This window comes from Ischnura elegans, chromosome 7, assembly GCF_921293095.1.
Source record: "Ischnura elegans chromosome 7, ioIscEleg1.1, whole genome shotgun sequence".
Lineage (NCBI taxonomy): Eukaryota > Metazoa > Arthropoda > Insecta > Odonata > Coenagrionidae > Ischnura > Ischnura elegans.
Window position 1 is genome coordinate 36,449,332 of NC_060252.1, and position 19,873 is coordinate 36,469,204.

The 19,873-nt window shown below is 38.3% G+C and overlaps 1 protein-coding gene across 1 annotated transcript in view; it reads left to right on the top strand.

Moving 5' to 3' along the window:
- LOC124162455 (nose resistant to fluoxetine protein 6-like) overlaps positions 1-19,873 on the top strand; it is a 119,485-nt gene that overhangs the window by 53,020 nt on the left and 46,592 nt on the right. The window contains exons 2-5 of the mRNA XM_046538995.1: positions 7,577-7,818; positions 13,738-13,964; positions 18,316-18,401; positions 19,172-19,374. Of these exons, the coding sequence (XP_046394951.1) occupies positions 7,577-7,818; positions 13,738-13,964; positions 18,316-18,401; positions 19,172-19,374 (758 nt within the window). The remainder of the gene's footprint in view (positions 1-7,576; positions 7,819-13,737; positions 13,965-18,315; positions 18,402-19,171; positions 19,375-19,873) is intronic.

The window sequence follows — 19,873 nt, forward strand, 5'->3', positions numbered from 1 at the left end:
CATTTGACTATACTGGAATTTTTTATTTTAATGTATTCATCTGCAGGCTGAAAAATTGTCCGCCTAAAGTAAACTGTTTAATTCTAAACAATTTTCCAGTATTAAAAATGGTTAAAATTGTATTTCCATGTGCTTCGCGGTCAATATTCCAATGATTTTACTCCAACTGCGCTCATGCGGTCTATAGTACCTTTTATCGATTGTTTCTATGACGGAGGGAGAGATTTGTTGAGGTAAGGTGTAAAAATAACGAGGGCTAGTGATTGTTATTCCCGATTAAAATCACTTTCATCGAAATTATAATACCAACCATTAGATATAGACTACCTTACAATTTTGACGAACTGAATAGTTGCTACCTATATGAGGAACTTACCACCACTGTCCAGATAAGCATACGAAGAAATTTACCGTCTTCAGAAAAAGCTCCTCCGGTTTGGAAAGACGCAATGGAATTTTGGCTTCCTAAGCCCTACGTAGACCGATTTTCTCTTCAGGCATCCCTGATGGACCACAAGGGTGTGAGATCCATCTGGGTGAAATTTCGTGAAATTGTATTCGGAATCAAAAATCATCTATTGCTTGCAAGAAATTGAGGTGTTAATGGTCCATGGTTCGACTATAATCCCATGTTACGTACTTTTTCTCGGGAAAATATATATTTCACCGTCGTCGTGCAGCTGGCTCGAAGTCAAACACCTCAAATATTTACATTACCAATAGAAGTAATTCGCGATTGCAATACCTAGTTCATAAATCCTGATCAATCCATTTTAAAAGAATGAAAATTTTATTTGATGTACTGCATCAAAAACGCAAACTTCCCCGCCTTTATAAAGTTATCTTACTCAGAAAGACTCTGAGGAGTACATTCCCGTATATTTTGGGCTGTTTATGAAAGTACCCATGGTGCAATCTTCTCTTCGTGGATTAACTTAACGTCAAATAAAGATGAAAAGAAGCCATAAAAACTCCGGTAGGAACTTAAGGCCCTTTTAATGAGTGATTATTTATTTATGCAGTGAAGATGACAATGTTGAAATTTCGTAAACGGTCCAATTTATGATACGCATCTTTTTTGATTGCATCTATTTAAACTTATCATTTTGAAATTTTCAGGGAATACGAAATGGACACTTGTTAACATTTTCTTGTAGCTCTAATTTGATTTGCCGACACATTTTCATATATTTATTTTTAAAACGTATTTGTAATTGAATATTTAGTTCGGAATCAAAGATCATTCATTGTATGCATTAAATTGAGGTCAAAATGGCCAATGATTCGATTATCATACCATCATAAGTTTTTTTATCGGTAAAAGATAAAAGAAAATATCTCATTCGAATATTAACCACAAAGCACTAAGGAAAGAAATACATTCTTAGCAATTTTTAATATTGAACCATTGTTTGGAAAAATATAGTTTATTTTCTTCCGACAAGTTCTCTACCTGCTGGTGAATATGTAAGCATTCACAATACAAGTGCAGTCACAGGTTTTAGTCGGTGTAGTCAAAGGTTGACTACCGTTTGAAATTTTAATTTAAGGTAGAGGTATATCTTTACAAGGGGCAACTCTAAATAGTGAATGAAAATTTCAAGGTAATAAATTGAGTGTTAAACGAGTAAGTTATCATAATTCTTCGGTAAAACTTTCGCGTTAAAACTTTTTGAGCTGTTTCAATTGAGTTGAAACAGAAGAATTCAATCAACAGAACAATTTCAACAGGGACAGCAGCATTAAAATTAGCCGTACTTGACAACCCGTAGTGAGAAAAAACAATCAGAAACCCACTCCTCCAACCTCCCGCTCCCCCCCCCACCACCTGACAGAGATACCTATATATAAGAATTTGAATTCCCAACTCTTCAGAATCCTTTGAGAAAGCGATCAGCATCGGTCGGGAAACGTTGGGGCCACCCAAGAATTGACACGGCGACATAGCCCAAAAGTTTTTATTCTTAATGTTCTCCAAAAGTTTGATCCAAAAGTTTTTATTGATAATGAGTAAGTCATCTCCAATTAAGACAACATACAACCAGTTGAGAGGGATTCATGCACCCTTTAAAGTAAGGATGGGGCACTTCCCGCCCAAAGATAGTGCTCTAACCCCTTATTCGTAGTGTCGGCGTCCACCGCAACCAGATTGGCGCGACACGCACGATATACCCTCAAGGTCAATTTTAACGAACCCGATTTTCGGATTTTGTGCACGTCGGCAAGGTTCCAATGGCCAGATACAATGTCACGTGATATGTCTGCATTCAACCTCTGCGTTTCTGGGAAGATCGCCCATTAGCTGATTCTGACTATAAGGTGTTTTATTACAGCGTGTTTTTTGTTTCGTTGGGCGAAACCGGTTGTACACTCAGAATTCAAATTACTGTGTAAGGTAGAAAATTATCATTTATTTTCCTAATTACGCCTGACTTTCAACTAGAAAGGCCTGAAGCCAATGATTTCGTAAATGTGTAAGTCAGAATGACGGAATTAAATTTCATCCTTATGTCAAACAGATTATATCAGCCGACAATTGTAGATCTCGCGTTTGAAAAAAACAATAATCACACTTTTACTGAAATCTCAACAGCGGCGTAACTATGGGGGGATGAGGAGATAAATCCTCCCCAACACCTCAGATAAATAAATAAATTATTTAAAACTATTCTATAGTTTTGGGATATTATAACTAGGGATGTGCGAGAAGTGCTTTTTGATCTCGAGTCGAGTTGAAAAGTACTCGCGAGTATCGAGTCGAGTCGAGTATGGCAATTGCGAACATGGCAATACTGTAATGCATGCTTTAACATATTCTCATATATCCTATATCCTAGTGAATTTACTATTCTGAATGCTTAGATTGATGTAAAAAGGAAATCAAAATGAGAAAAGTTGCTGGAAATTGTGTCAGAAATATGAGACGAATGATAAGTAATGTGTCTCGTCTCGTTTAACCCAATAACCCCAAAAAATTAGAGGAATATAGGTAGATGACAAAACTGTCATAGATAGAAAATTTAGTGCTTCATAATTTTCCAAGGATTTTAGACGATTTGAAGTTAGATTTTATGACCTTTTTTTCGTATCTTGTCTCGTTCACCTCAAACATTTGTATGAGGGAGTGAGTCAGTGGGCGGTCGGAAGTGGATTTTATAATAAATAAACTACGCTTTATGGTTCAATATTAAAGTCAGCATTAAAATGACCTGAAGGGGGAGAACGCCCCCAGGCAAGGGGAGGTCAGGGAAAATTTTTGAAATATGGCGTGCCTGGAAATACAGTTATATTTGGTGCTTTTTATTTTTAATTAATTTAACTTTAAGCTATTTTATATCAGAACTACACAATAGTTAGAAAATTATTATTTCTCTGAGACTTTAGGGGGCGATCCATACTTACGCTACTGGTCGGGATTAATTAATGGTATCACAAGTTCAAGTCTGAATTATTACCGATTATATAACGAATCGGCACGAACTCGTGACGTAACTTGGGATGAGCACAATCGTAGTTCCGTCTTCCTCCTCATGGCGGCGCCCAGTGAGCGGCGCACCTGGCAGTGACGTAATGCGCCGAACATTTAGGATCACGTTTAATATGCTCTTTAAAGGAATGATCGATAGCCGTCCACGTTCTCTTTTTTTCATGGGTTAGGGGGTGTGGAGGTCGACCTTGAAGCAAAACGCCTATGCCTCCGGATGCAACCCGATTATCACGACTGCACAGTTTATTGCATATCCCCGAGGAAGTTGCCTCTGATGAAGCGTAAACATCTTGATTTATGTGGGATTGGGCGCTAGACTAAAAACTAAGTATCCCATTGAATATAGGAAATAAAAATGTCCAGCACAATTGATGGAACGTCGGGGTAGTTATTGATCCGATATGGATTTGCAAGTGAAAGTAACCTTCGCGTATGAATCAATGAAGAGTATTTACCACTCATAGGTAACGACTTTACGGGGGCATAGCCAACGCCACCTAGAGTCTACTCTAGGTGGCGTTAACATAACTCAGTCGATATCAATTGCGCAACAATCAAAGTCATGTTGGTGAACTTTTCTCGGGATTCCTACCGGGTTAAATTTTCCATTTTATGCAACGTTTCGAGCTACGATTCTGGGCTCATCCTCAGGGCTGCTGAATATCGTTTTAATTAACCCGGTGGGTATCCCGAGAGAGTTTTACTCACATTATTCCTCCTGAAAGTATAAAATCTTGTTAATTGACGCCATGTTTGCTATTTTCTCATCACACTTTTCTCGGAAATAACTGGATGGTTGAAAGTAGACGACAAATATTTGCTGGAGTATTTTCTATTAATTGTCTAGCTTCGCTGCTTTTTACCATAACAAATGATCTTATGTTACAAAAATTAAAAAATACAATTTTCCTTATTTAATAATGAAAGGAATCTTTAAAAAATGAAATATAAAATGGACAAAATGTTGCTTGATCTAACCAACTTCACATGAGGACAATGATCATTATCCGTAATAGATGGACTGTCATCATAGACTTCTTTTCAGTTCAGATTTTATTCAATAGCACTTAAGTACTACAACAATGTCTTCCATACTTGTATAAACTGAATAGAAAGAGGCATGATTTTAGAATAATTTTGCATATTATAGTGTGATCGCTCTTTTTAATGCCTGTGTATTAATCCAGTACTCTTTTTATCACAACGCGTGAAGACGAATCAGTTAACACATGAAAACAAGTATGAATGCAGACGTTCGAACCAGCCTAATGCCACTATACGACGGTAACTTTTACGATGGAAAGAAGAGCTTATCAGATTAGCTTTCAAGCAGAGACTTTCAATAGGCCTCTTTTTTCAACTGAATACCAATACATTACACAATCATAGCCTATCCCCAATTGCTTCACTTTAATTGACATTTATCTCAGCAGTCGTGCCAATATAGCTTGGCTAGCGTATTTCAAGATATTATTATATAATTTTCTTCACTAATAGCTTTCTAAATTAGTTGCGATATCTCACTAATAAATCAAATAGTTATTAAGACGCAGATCGCGATGAAGGACAGATACGTTGTCTATGGAGAGAACTGAAGCAAAAAATTACATGCGTCGTTCTTCTAGTTGCTCAAGCTGCCTTAAGTGCTTCTTTAGGAGCTTTATAAACCCTTCATACGAAGGATGCTATTTATGTATCCGGGATAATAAATAAAAACAATAATTTGTAATTGAAAATAGAATTGTTGTTTTTAAATAATAATATTTTCAACAATTTCACTATTTTCTACATCATAAAATTCTCTTCAATGAACGACACTCTTTCGAATACCAATTTTTGTAGTAGTGTTTCCTCTTCGATTGACATATCTCCAAAACATGCATTTTGAACGTATCAATAGCTTCTTCTGGCGTTGAAAATCGTTGACCAGCACCTCAATTATGTAAATGTGACAGCGACGACGGCGATAGATGACCATCACGTTCTCCTATCACGTTCCGCTGTATCGCGCGATCATGTAAGCCACCGTCATCGCGCGTATCATATTGGTACGAGCGCGTGAGGTTGGTATCATTGAGAAATCTGAAGAGCCAATGAAATCCTTCGACACATCTTTGTCCGAGAATGCGTCGTCTGCGGAGTCTTTGAAATAACAATAACAAACAACGAAAACATAAAATGGATGCAATTCAAAGCTAAGTACTTCGCTTCGCCAATAGATAATAGTATGATAAAGTACTCGTACAATGGTAAAGTCATTGGAAAAGTGTAGTATTACTTTCAGATGTGTGATAACGTAATCCATTATGCTAATGCTCGCCGGGAGATGCTGCAGTCATTATATTTACTATATCGTAGAGAATGGCCGAAAAGTCGTGACCTTGGATTGAAACTAATTAATGTTGAAATGATAATGGAAGTGTAATCGCGCTAGCGATTTGAATGTAAGTAGTTAATAGTTGATTTATGATGATTAAAAAATCGAAAAGGAGTTTAACGATTTTCATGGTGAAACAAAACTCAGTACTATTCCACAAACTTTTATTTTAACAGCCTACTACTTTCGACGTTTATACCGTCATTATCAAGACTAACCTGACTGTTAAAATAAAAGTTTGTGGAATAGTTCTGAGTTTTGTTTCACCATGAACATTTCAACGATCCAAGAAGTAACGCCCAAATCAGTTGAGTTTAACGATGTTGACATGTTGGAGAACGTACTTGGCAAATGTTGATAATTAAACTGCGATATAAAGTAATTGACGTTTGAATCACGGATGTACTTCAATTAGCAGTACTTTCCAAGTTGTTGTGTGGAAATAAAGCAGCTCAATAGAGTTCACTACCGTGCGCACATAACAATTGAACAACGTGGACAACTAATAATGTCAAGAGAGCACTCCAGTAGAAATAATTAAGGATTTCATTGGTTTTTAATCGATTATGGGGCATTTTTAAATTAAATAAACAATAATTTTTTCCTAATATATGCATTTCGTGCTCGTTTTTATGTCAGCATATGCTTGTCACCATGGGTTTCGAACGTGATAGGCCGATGACGCTGGCAGCGTGATAAAGAGAGCGATCACGGTTTCATAATCGCTGCTATCACCTTCCGTCGTGGGAATCGCGTTGCCCCTGGCAACGACATCGCTCTCACCCTTCTCACAGTTACATAATTAGGGTGCAGGTAGTTTATTCTTCACGGATGGAAACAAAAATAAATCTTTGGGTCTAATCATGACTGTATGGTGGATGACCTATATATTCGATGTTTTTAAATATAAATTTGTTTGGGCCGATCTGTGAGAGATCGCATTATCATGGTGAAGGATGATTCTATTTCGCTGGTTGTTTTCTCCTCAAAGTCTTTGCGCAAAAGAATTGTTGTATAATATTCAGAATTTACCACATTACCATTCTCTAATGAAAGTAGCCACATGCCCGTTTATCCCAAAAAAGCAGGCGACCATTTGCCTCGAAGCGCTTCTGGCGCGAACAACTTTTGTTTTGGCTTGGATCATCTTTGAAGGCCCATACAGTCGATTTCTGTTTACCTTCGGGCTCATTTGCATGACTATAATATTTGCCTCCTGTGCAAATATTATACACGACTTTTAACGCACCATGATAGTATTTTTTTGAGCATTTATTTGCGCCAATTGACACGAGAATTGTTTTGAGCGATGGTAAAATTATGTGCAATCCGACGCGCAAAACTTTTTTTCACGGCCTTTTCGAATAAAATCTTGTGTATGGTTGTCATACTAATGCCCAAGAATGCCTTAATCCCACGGTGACGATATTGCTTTATCACTTCGTGCACAGCATCGATGTGTTCTGGTACTACAGTCGATTTTGGACGACCGTTTTTAAGTGAACAACTGCCACAATTGAATTCACTAAACCAGTGATTACACTGGTTTCAGATGGTACAAAATCTTGATACTGTAATAGTATGTTTACTGCTTCTAAAAGGGCAAACCATAAAAAAACATACTTTTAATGCAATTTTCTAATTAATTCTTATCTTATGATTTTTTTACAATATAAAATATTAAAATTATCAATTTCTTCCTTCATTTCCAGTGTTCGATGCGTCTGCTAAGTTTCCCCGAGGCGTTGTCTCCGGAAACGTGTACAACATGGGTGACTTTGACGAGTGCCTGGCTGTGAGGGGCCCCGTGGGGATCAAGGGGCAGTACTGCTTGGCGCGCGTGGACGTGGAGGAGGAGGGGGCGCTGAAGGAGGCGAGGCAGAGCGTCCAGGGGACCGCGGACCCCTTCACCCTCGAATACTCACCCTTGGCCTCTGCGTGGGAGAAGGTTGAGGTGAGTGGGGGATGGCGTCAAGGGAGTTATTCAAGAATACTTCATCTCTCGGGTTCCTCACAGGGTCTATTAGACTCGCGCATCGAAACGCGTAATTTGGAACACCTAACCCGAAAAGAATTCCTGCTTCTTCAGGTCGACTATCGAAACGACGCGCAGTGGACTAGAATCCCTCTGCAAGTGATAGTGCATTTCAATGGAAATAAGAGAATATGCCGGCGAAAATACCAGCAAAAAAAAACATTCGCCTGTATCTTTTCGGCAGACCTCTAAATAGGTATGGAGAGTGGGAAGTGGAGACTATGAATCATGAACGGGTCTTGCCTGGAAAGAGAGTTTGTTTTTTAATAAAAGAGTCAGTTTCCCTACGTTAAGCACACGATTTAAGTCCATTCTTCGTAGTAGTATGTGGAATGCAAGTGAAGTCAGGGATGCAAGCTGGTGCAGGATTTTACTTTTGATTCACAATGTAAAAGCTTCATAAAACGGCATGGCATAAGTCACTTGGTGGAAGTCGGCGGAAGAATCTACTTTTACTCCACGTTTATGCAAAAAATGGCTGAAAACAGGCTCCGTCATTTTGTTATTTATGTTTGGTTAATGATGAAAAAAATCTTTAAAAACCCTCAAAATAGAAGAATACAAAGTGTTAATTAAGATGAAATAAAATCTTTGTCAATAATGCTATTCATGAAACAACTGCACGAGGATAAACTTGGCTATCTTCAGAAAAAAAAGAGGGTGTTCTTTTTTCGCTAAATTTGTTCAACTTTGACCTCAAATACATTGTTATCGTGAAATTACAGGAAATAAATAATATGGCACGTTATGAAAAATTTATTTGATCATATATATTCGAAGTTTCAACGTTCTAACAAGAAAATTCGTTTTGGAGGTTTTGGCCAGCTTTTTTCGACTCTAGCTCACTGTGCACAGCGGGCGGAAATCGGAAAAAAACAGGACAAAATTACAAAATGGCTTTTTTTAGTTATCAACTTGAAACCTCGCAGGTATAGTGAAAACTGATTGAATTTTATGGATGTATACTTCATTTGACATAGATCTTACCCTTTACTGAAATACAGAGGCTAAAACGTGAGAAATTTTCCATAAAAACTCCCGTCTTCAATTTTCTCTTAAAATCTTCCGAAGAAAGTAGATGGTGGAGTTATAGATGGATTCTTACGAAAAAAAAATCAAATAATCTGTTGCCATGATGTTTTTTCTTTAATATTCCAAAACATTATAGAATATAATCGATAAATTCCCACTATGCAGTTACAATATGGCGGACACTGTTTTTCGACAAAGGTTTACATTTAGGTAGAGTTTCAAATGAGTTTTCGGCGAAGTCACGCAAAGTAACTTACATGAGAAAATTATTTTTAGATTTCTTGAGGTGTACATGCAGTTCTCTTTGAAATAAGTTTGCGACGCCAGAAATTACGTTGATTTTTCAATCGCGCGGCGGGGTTCGTTCGCGACGGATGGGAAATTCTGACCCAGTGGAAAACCCAAGATAATTAGTTGCAACTGCAAGGCGAGCATTGAAATAATAGCCAGGAAAAAGAAGACGAGGTGAAGAGCTTGAAATGAATTCTTGAAACTACGTGGCAAGCATCGACGCGTTGGCTATGGAAAATCTTACCCAGTGGTTAAACCGAGAAGAAAACCCACTACTTCGATTCGAGCATCGAAACGTCGGCTGGGGAAAACCTGATCCTGTGGATACCCCGAGAATAAATCCTGAATCTGTGAGTCGAGCAATCGAAACGTTGAAACCATCGGCGAATGAAAACTTGACCCAGTGTTGAACCCGAGATGAATTCTTTCCGAATGCAGCATATAAATATAATAATAATAATAATACATCAATGACCTCAATCAACCATACATAGATAAAATCTCATTTTAAAAAATGGTTGCGATTGGGTGAAGTTTATGGAGAAACCGAGGGGTACATGATTGCAATGCAAGACCAGGTTGTCCGCACTAAAAATTATGCAAAGTACATCCTGGGTGATAAAAGCAAAGCAGATGACAAATGTAGACGATGTTTTCCAGTGCCAGAAACAATCCAACACAATATATCTGGTTGTAAGATGTTAGCTAATACAGAATATTTAACTAGGCATAATCAAGTTGCAAAAAGCATCCACCATAAACTGGCCTACCAACACAAGTTAATAGATACCACGACCCCATACTATGAATACCACCCCGAAACAGTGCTTGAAAACAGCGCATTTAAACTTTACTACGATTTTCCGACCTAAACAGATAAAACTATAGTCAATAATAGACCAAACAAAGTTGATTGACAAGAAATAAAGAACTTGTTACATAGCTGATATTGCTGTCCAACTATCGCATAACATCGAAAATTAAATAGCCGGAAAGATAAATAAGTACCAAGGATTGGCAATAGAAATAAAAAGAATATGGAATAGAGAACAGGTTTTTTTATAGCTCCAATAGGGTAGTTTCCTTCATCAAAGAAACCGAAAGGCATTGATTGCGATTTGTTACCCACCATTACTGTATTCATAATATACAAATTTAGAAATACCGGTTTAGACGAATGGCAATGGTCCATTTTTATCCTCATTTGAAAAGGGCCAGATTGGCGCCCATGCAATGCCACTCCACGTGACGTCACAGGGACCTAGTTTCTATAGGAGAAGATAGGAGTTATACATCGTCTGAGATTACCAGTGCATGCATGAGGCGCAGAGCTCAGGGAAACATGTCTTAATAATCACCTATTAAAACTGGCTAAGGTCGGAAAGTTTTCTTCGTTTGATAAGGTATTAATAAACCTTTTTTAAGCCAAGCGCTACCAGCCAGCAAGGTACTCAGCTACCCGCTAGGATCCTGCGTCCTATCAGCGCTCAGGGCCTCGATCAAGGTCACCTCACAAGGCGGGAGGGGAACCAGAAATACGTCACACGGAGAGATTTCCTTACCCGTCGCGTTTTCGCGCGCTTGAAAATTTTCACTTTTCATTTAATCGCGAAAAATAGATATCGTCATTTAAAAATCTAAAAGCGTGAAATACGTACTCCAGGAGTAATAATCTTCCGATATAGGCAATAAAAAAATAAAAGGAAACCACCCTATTACCATCTCTGCTATCAGTATCATCCCAAAACATACACGAAATGGTTTCAAATACTCAACCTTCATCCAAATACATTCATTAAATTGCAAAAGGCTGTAATAATTTCAATCTGCCATATCACGAGAAAATTTCTCAGAGTAACCTTGGTGAAAACCCGTGCTCTTTACAATAAAAAAACACAGTGAAAACTGAAGAAAATTAAATGAAAAAGTAATAATAATAAGATGTTTTTATTCGGGCGAGGTTGAGACTAATAAGTCCCCTCTTCCATCTAACCCCTATAACGGTACTATGCTGTGTTCGGAACCTTGAGAATGACGGTTATTCCTCGAAACCTGGATCGTTGCTTATTTCATTTAAGTTTGGAAAATTACTAAGCTATTGTTTTTCCTCCATACCTACATACATAATATTTCAATCCTAAGAATGGTACATTTCAGCTCTCTAATTTCTCCCTACACCGAGCTAATTCTTTTACCTCCTTTGTTAAGTCTTACCAGGAATGCTCGAAGGGTTGTCGGCGACATAATGGGAGCCAGTGTGGGTAAATGGGCCAGGAAGCGCTATCGTGCTCCTCCTGTATCTCGCCAAAAGTGCCGCGCGATAGCGCTCTTCCTGCAATGTCACTCTTAGATGCTGATAGTTCACTAATCATTCAATAGTCAATATTCATTTTGTTTTAGCATTGACTATTTTCTTTAAATTATAAAAATTAACTCATATTACCAAAAATTCGTTAAATAATACATTAAAAAGGCGAAACCACATATAATAAAGAATTCCTAAAGTTTTTGAATATATGCCTTTAGTTGTTTTTGAGATCTAATTTTTTTCCTAACCTACTGCGGACGCTGGGAGGACCCCACTTATCCTCCGCAAGCGGTCTCCGGAAGTAACTTTATGGTCTAAGGCAGTAGTCTTCAAAATACGGCCCGCGGAGGGCTTTCATCCGGCCCGAGCACTCGTTTCAAGTAGCGCGTGATTCTCGCTCGTTTAACTCTGTGAGACGCCGCTAGTAGCATTGCAGCGCTGTACTGCACGTCAAAGTCGCCTTCAACTGTTCGTAAATAAGAAATACGCCACCGGATACTTCAGTAGACGTTGTAATCTAATACTTCAGTCATCGGCAAATTTGCTATCCGGCCCGCGGGGCGATTCGGAACTTGGAATGTGGCCCTCGTGGCCTAGTAAATTGGAGACCCATGGTCTAAGGAAGCAACTAAAAAGAAAAAAAAAACAGTGGGTGCTCCCAAGCGCCAGCATAAAAAAAACCTCACACCTTGGTGCCCTTCTGCTCCTTATCCTCTTTTACAAGTCCTTGGTACTAATCCTTCAGCCTTCCTCCGAGCACTTTTCCATCAATTTTTCCATCCGTTTTGTTTCCCAATTAGCTTCTACGAGGCCAATCCACCGTGGTCTTCTTTGGCGAAAAGTGATCTATAGTGTTCTTTGTTCCCCTATTCTTCCATATATCTACTCATTTGTCACCCTATTCGTCCATATTTCTTCCATCATAAAAGTTATTACTCGTAACTTAACCCATTTCCACCCAGAAAAATGTCTGTATGCGATTTTGATGATACATAAGTGTTCCGCTCCCGTGTTCGTCTTAAGTAATCGTTTTGAAAATTATGTTGATGCATTAATCGAACAGTTTTCTCAGACCACATAACTACCTTAGTTACGGTGTCAAAATCAAATGTGATTCATTTTCTACCGGCATAAAGAAAGGATTAAATCTTCAGTGAAAGAATAGTCTTGGATAAAGAAAAGTTAAAATCGTCTTTCCAATGTCCTTTTTAATTCTATTATACTTGCATGATATTTACAGAAAGTACGCGTACACATTAAAATTCCGATTTGCATGTGTCACTTTTAGGAAGTCGTATTATATAATAAAGTAAAAGCACTTTGTACTTTCCACATAATTTTGCGACCGGTTTCGACGTGTTCTGCGTCATTTTCAAGCCAGACTGCCTTCTCCAAACAAGTCAAAGTTCTTTTGCATTGCAAGGGGGGAAGAGGGGAAATAGGTAAGATGGATAAGGAGGTTGGGTGGGGTGGTGGTTTGAGTGGTGAAGGTCACGTACTATTGGGATCCGGGTGTGGAATCAATATCCTTGATGGAGGGGGAAGGTTAACGCTGATTTCTTACCACAGAGTTTTGAATATGACGCAATTTCAAAATTTTCTAAAAAGTCCAGTTTTTTTCCTCTTTCACAAGTGTGTTAAATACAAGGATCAAAGTTAGCTTTGTTTAGCATGTCACATAGATGTTTGGCAAAAACAGATTTATTGTCACAGTTTCAAAACAAATTTGAATAGTTCATTCATAGCATATCCAGGCTCTTTAATAACCATAGCTCATGATACTTGGTGTTCCTACATAGCGTAGCGTAGTGGTCTGCGCAGTGGCCCGGAAGGCCGAAGGTCCGTGCTTCGATTCCCGATCCAGAGGAATTTTTCCTCACGTAAATTCTTATATATTTCACCGCCGTTCACGCGGCAGGATCAGAAATATTACACATACCATATGCAACATATTTTTTACTATTTAAAAACAAAATAGTGCGTAGTTTTTCATCAAGAAACTCATTTCCCCACCAGGATAGGGACTGTAGATACATGGCTACGGTGAGTGGTAATGGGTTAATGATCCCCCTTGATTAATTTCTTCCCGTGAATGATGACTCCTTCTAATGCACGATATTTAAAATAAGTAGGACCATGAAAATGATAAGCTGTTACTTTTTTAATGACCTAAGTACCAATGTTTCTTTCCTTTTCGACACCCGCAGTACAAGGGCGACCGATCCAAGCATCGTCGAGACCAGATCTTCTGGGCTGTCTGCTCCCCCGCCTCCTGCTCCACTGAGGACGTCAGGGCGGCACTGGATGCCGTGGTGCGGCCACTCGCCAGGGCCTACGGAGCCAACGCCTCCGTCGTTGTGGACGAGAAGTTGTGCGAGGGCCCGGCCCTGAACCAGGGCCAAAGGGATTGGACGCCAATAGACTGTGTCTTCGTGTGAGTCACTCACCTCGCATGCGCATATATTACGATTTTTCCAAATTCAAAGTTCTTTCTTACTTTTTAATAGGAGTCAATCCCCTCAAAATAAAGGGCTGCTTCTTTTTTAATCGGATGACTGAAGAAAAGATTTTTTAAATTTTTTTATCGAATCTCACTCCCGGATTTTTAGCTGATATATCTTTCATATTTCTCTGCGATCGCTAACATTTCATTTAAATCTATTGATAAAAATAATGCATTGTAGTTGTGAAAATAATTAGGAATTGTTTAATATGTTTGAAACAGTGTGGGTAAGTGTAGTAGCATTTAGAAAATTGTCGTTTGTGCAGTGTTGAGTAAAGGGCATTCTTAAGAATAAATGTTCCAATTATGATCAATATTTATACCAAAGGAATAGAAATATGTACAGGCCTATCAGCGTCTATTGGATTTTGCTAGTTGAACAAAAGACTCACAAAGGTGAGTGGCTAGCGGGGTGGTAAGTGACTTTTGAATTTATTTGATTGACGAATTTTTTCCAGAGTCAATATCGATATCATTTAGAGTCCGCAAGATTGCAATGTCGGCCTCAGATTTCTGTTAATAAGAAACCAAGCCAAGTAATCTTGCCTACATGTTGATAATGAATAGCTTGGACTTCCAGGTTATGTATAATATATTTGATCAACCATGTTTGGCACATAACTATGTGTTTCCCTGTTGGTGACGATCCAATTCATAATCATGTTCTATCAAATAAATAATGTTGAATTAGGAAGTCTTTGCTCTTCATTTACAATGATTATCAAATTCCAACAAGTCAGGCCCGATACTACTAATTTGCTTACAGTTACCAAGGGGTCTAATTCTACACCGGAAATGTTTACGCCATAGCACGGAGCCTGATTCGGATGTCCAATATGGAGGTATCGTAAATGTCTAGGATCTGGATATGCGGAATACTTGTCAATCTTGGCCGGCGGGAAAACAACGCGTGCTAGTGCGTGATCAGGCGTGATGCGAGAAGGTAAGCGCACGGCAGAAACGACAACACGGCCTCACGCAAGGACAAACGCTCTCAACTCAACCCGTTGGCCGGACAACGCAGCCAGAGGGGATGCAAAAAAAAGTAAATTGGCACTCAGAAGAACATTCCACATGAAAATTATCTCTAGATAAAAACATCAATCGCTGCAATTACCTAAGCTCGTCCAATTATTAATTTACGTCCATGTTCAATGCTAGAAATTAATAAACCAGTTTTTAAGCATAGTAAAAACTAGAAGGAAAATAACAATTTATTCAAGAACCATTCTATTTACTGTGGGAATGGAATTTTTGGTAGGTGAGCGTAAACTACCGTTTTAATTATCATTAACGCCGAGAAACTATGCACTAATTAGCCGAGTGACTGTTATTAAACAACATTTAAAAGTAATAAGCTAGTTCATTCCATGGGAAAGAGAGAGAATCAACAATAAACACTATTCCCACAAAATCAGATCAGATGAACATACTTACCAATCCAAAAGAGAGCTAACTTTTCAACTTCGATCGGAATAAATTGGTAATGTGTGGTAGATTGTGGCTTCCACACAGCACAATAAGTATTCATGCTAAATTTAATATCGTTTAAAGACAGGTAAAGTGTTCATCTCTCTTGTTGTTATTGAAGCATGTAGTTACTAGGTATCAATTCTATATTATAGTTAGAATACAGGTGCACATTAAAAAATTCTAGTTGGAATGTCTGAGTGACGCAAATATACACCCACTGATTTTATTCCAAGTAACGACCATGTCCTGTATGGATTTTTCTCATTGACGTCGTTTTAATCGGCTGAAATTTAATCCTGTGCAGCAAAATATTTAACGACTGAATATCATCAAGATATAAAATAAAATTTACTTACAACAACTGAAAAATTAAATGAGCCTGGGCGAATTGTAAGTCTAGACTTTGGGGTGATTAAAGTACTGTCTCTGGTTATAGATTAAAAAAAAGTCGGTTAAGGCGCTGGAAACTACGCTAAAAAGTGGAGATGCTTTTGTGGTGTCCAATCACATTAACGGCCATTGAGTTTCCATTAGAGACCATGGATACGAGGACCATTGTTAGACCATTCGATACGAAGGCACTCAAGGCACTATCGGTATACAGAAAGCGGCTCGCAGATTTTAATTGAATTAGGCTGGTAACCGCTAGAGATTCGGAGGCTGCGAGCTACGCTTAGTTTGATTGAGTAATTACGAATGGATATCTTTGAGACCGACATGGACATCATATTAGAACCAGAACCAGCACTATTGGGGGTTATTATTTTATCAACTGTAAATTGGATAGCCCAGGGGGGGTGCTATAGCCCCCCCTAGTCTCAGGATCCGCCACTGATTAAAATCACACTTTATTTCCAGGTCCGACCGAAACGATAAATTAAGAGAGATATTTTGCCAGAACGGATAGGTATATGAACTCATTTTTCCCCCAAACAATAAAGACATTAAAATGCCATGCGGATATTTGTTAGAGCATTTCATTTTCATATGAAAACGGCTAGTGTTCCCCACGTTACCCGTCTATTGAGGCGGCTTTCGGTGTAGTTTGTAGATATAGATGAATGGTATTCGCTTTATTCCATACACCTTGGCCCAATCGCCATTTCGACATAATTAGCTCCCCAAAATTAATGTATCGACATCAATTTCTGAGAATATCGAAGGACTCCTCGCCGTATAAATGAGACCCCAATGTGGGCCTCCAGAATTACAATCTCGCAGCTGGACCGGAAATATTTTTCGACAGTAGGTCACTCTTTGGATATCCCCAAGTCTGCAGCGGCGAGGATGAAAGCGGCTGACCTTCTTAGAGACCCTGGTCGCCAAGTGGTTAATTTATTACGAGAAAAATGAAGGTCCCTGTCCAAAATAGCCCATTCAAGCCGTGCTACTTTAAACTCCTTCGCAGCCACACCACAGTTTCGCAACACACTAGAATACTTTACCTCAAACTCAATGGTTAATCTAATAAACTTATTAAACAATCAAAATCACTAATTAAAAATTAATAATCATAACTTTAATTACTATTATTTTTAATTTCCATAACTGTCGGTAGTGGATTTATACATAAAATTGTGTAAATTATCATTTCTTGTTTACATATTATATCGGATATATAATATTTCCTCCCCGTCAAGCCTGAAACGATTCCATACGTGCATTTACGGTTGTAGGTGTAATGATCGCGGAAAATATTATATGTATCAGCGAAAAATCCGATAAAACGTTAAAATATGAATTATTGAAATCGAAATTAGGAGCTGGGACTTCCTAGTTCAACATCATGCATTCAATCACCCATATTTGATAGTGATGCATGATAGGGACCCAGTTGTCCAAGTGATTGATTTATTACGAGAAAAAAGAAGGCCCCTGTCTCCAGCAGCTCATTTAAGCTGTTATACATGTATCATGTAGCTCATTCAAGCTGTGATCCACATCCAACCTGAGCAGATCATTAGAGTGATACCCTTCAAATTTACAAAAAATACCAATCTATGTCACAAAAACAAATTTTTCTTATTTTCACTACTGGCTGTAGGTGAAATTCTCGCGGAGAAATATATGAGACTTATCAGCTAAAAATACGTTTCGCGTTGAGATAAGAAGTGCAATCGGATATGCTTTGAAAAATTATAATTTGGAAATTTCCGTAATCAAGAGGGTTCGCACTGCTTAACTTGCAGTTATGTATCTATTTACGGGAATTCTGGTAAAATGAATGTACTTTTCGGGGTGATTAACGAAATCAGTAAAGAGCATAAACTTTCCCAACAACAATATGAAATGCTATTCGAATATCCATGCTTCAAGTTCAAGTTGCGGACACGAATAGTTTAGAATAACCAACTTGGGCTTAGATAATTCAAGAAGGTGAGAGCAAACCTCTTCTTCAGTGTTACACGCATGATATCACTTTAATTTCAGATTCGATCAACCCAGTTATATGAGGTGATTATTCAAACGGGTGAATGGAGAGATTAACGTTTTGTACAGAAAATAAAGGGCCAAAATGAAAGTTTAAATTCGATGCAAATAATCAAAATCTCTCCGTAGTAAGTTCTATCACGTTCACGGGCACTTTCCTGGCATTTCTTGCTACAAGTCCTAGAGGTGGCTTATAGCGGGGTCGCAAGTGGATGGGCTCCTCTCGGAGGCTGTGTCGCAAGGATCGCAATCAGTCATTCACTCTTACCTTTCAAGATTGCGTTGCAAACCTTGAAAGGATGGAGTAATGACTGATATTTGATCCTATGGAAGTTCATGCACGCCTCAGGCTAACATATTTTTATTTTATTAATTCCAGAATCATTTGTGCGCTGATAATACTGTGGTCCATCTCAGCAACTGCTTACGACTTTAAGAGGACAGAAACTAAGGGAGAAAAACCAGGTATTTATGCCGCAAATGACCCAAAAGTAACCTATCAATAAGCTCGATTTGATAGATCGAATCATTATCTTCCCGAGTGACATAGAGATCGCGGGTTCGAATCCCGTCTGGGTGGGTCAACCATCACCCAGGGCATGGCTGTGTGTGATTGTTGAACAAGTAAATTTTAAGCAAGGACTGAATTAAATTTGCTTGAAATAAGAATGAAATTATTATTATAATTAATCATTTTCTTCCTAGGGGTTTTGCATTATCAACACTGATTTTTAGCGATGATATTCCGGACTTTCCGGTGAATTATACACATTAATGACTTTTGTTTCAATTTGTTTCATATGAGACAAGAGGAAAAATAATTTTTCCTTAAACGGGTTCCGTACTCATACCTTCCATATACTCGCGCAAGGTGGTCAACTACCTGAACTAACACGGCATCATCTTACTCTTCACCATTTACTTGAGATGAAACTCCTAACTGAGAAATTGCATAATGTATTAAGAGATAATTATTGGTGACCTTAAGTTCGTGAGCTATTAAAATAATATTTAATGTAAAAGCTGAGAAAAGAGCGGCCTATGACAGAGTTGGAAAAAGGAATATCTAAGAAAACGACGAAATAGAGGAATATTTATGGGGTAATGCTGGAATTTAATACAATTTGTGATTTCTAATGGTGATAAATGATTGTTTTTTATTATAATTCTTGTTACGGTTACAACACTTCAAAAAACGAGACAAACATATTGATCTCATGTATTCTATTCCGCAGGCAAAGATCCGATCCTTAAGGCGCTCTTCCTTTGTTTCTCCGCCAAGAAGTCGTTCACCAAACTGCCGCATTTGACGTCGAACGCCGACGGACTCAAAGTGATCTTCGGTCTCAAAGTTCTCTCGATGTTCGTCGTCATTCTCGGGCACAAGTACGGCACGTCCATCGGAGGTGCTGCCACCAACGTCGACTCCATCGAAGAGGTAAATCGCTCCTTTCAAACCTAATCGCTAAAAAGCATATTCACAGTAAATTTGGATGGAAATGAAATTTTAATGACTGGCATTAATATGGTAAATTACAGAGAGAGAGGCAGGCAGGGTAAAGATTTTGAGAGATAAAGGTGTTTTTTAATTTTTTCCCTACGTCTCAATTTCTAGATAAAAGGAATAAGAGAATATTCAAGATTTATAAAAATAACAACCTCCATAACTTGATGTGTATGTTCTAATTGAGAAAACATTTTGCATGTATTTATGGTACGTATACTTTATATGTGTAGTATATATATAGTATGTACATTTTATAGCGTGCATGTAGCGGTTTCTACACAGTGCGCCATCATCTATCAGATGAACTACCGCTAAAAAAATATCAGTGGTTCAAACTTGCGAATGCGTGCGAAACTTGCAAAGTTTTTTTTTTCGCCAAGTTACAAGTCATTGAAGGTGGTATCAAAGTCCCTCCCCCCCAAAAAGAACT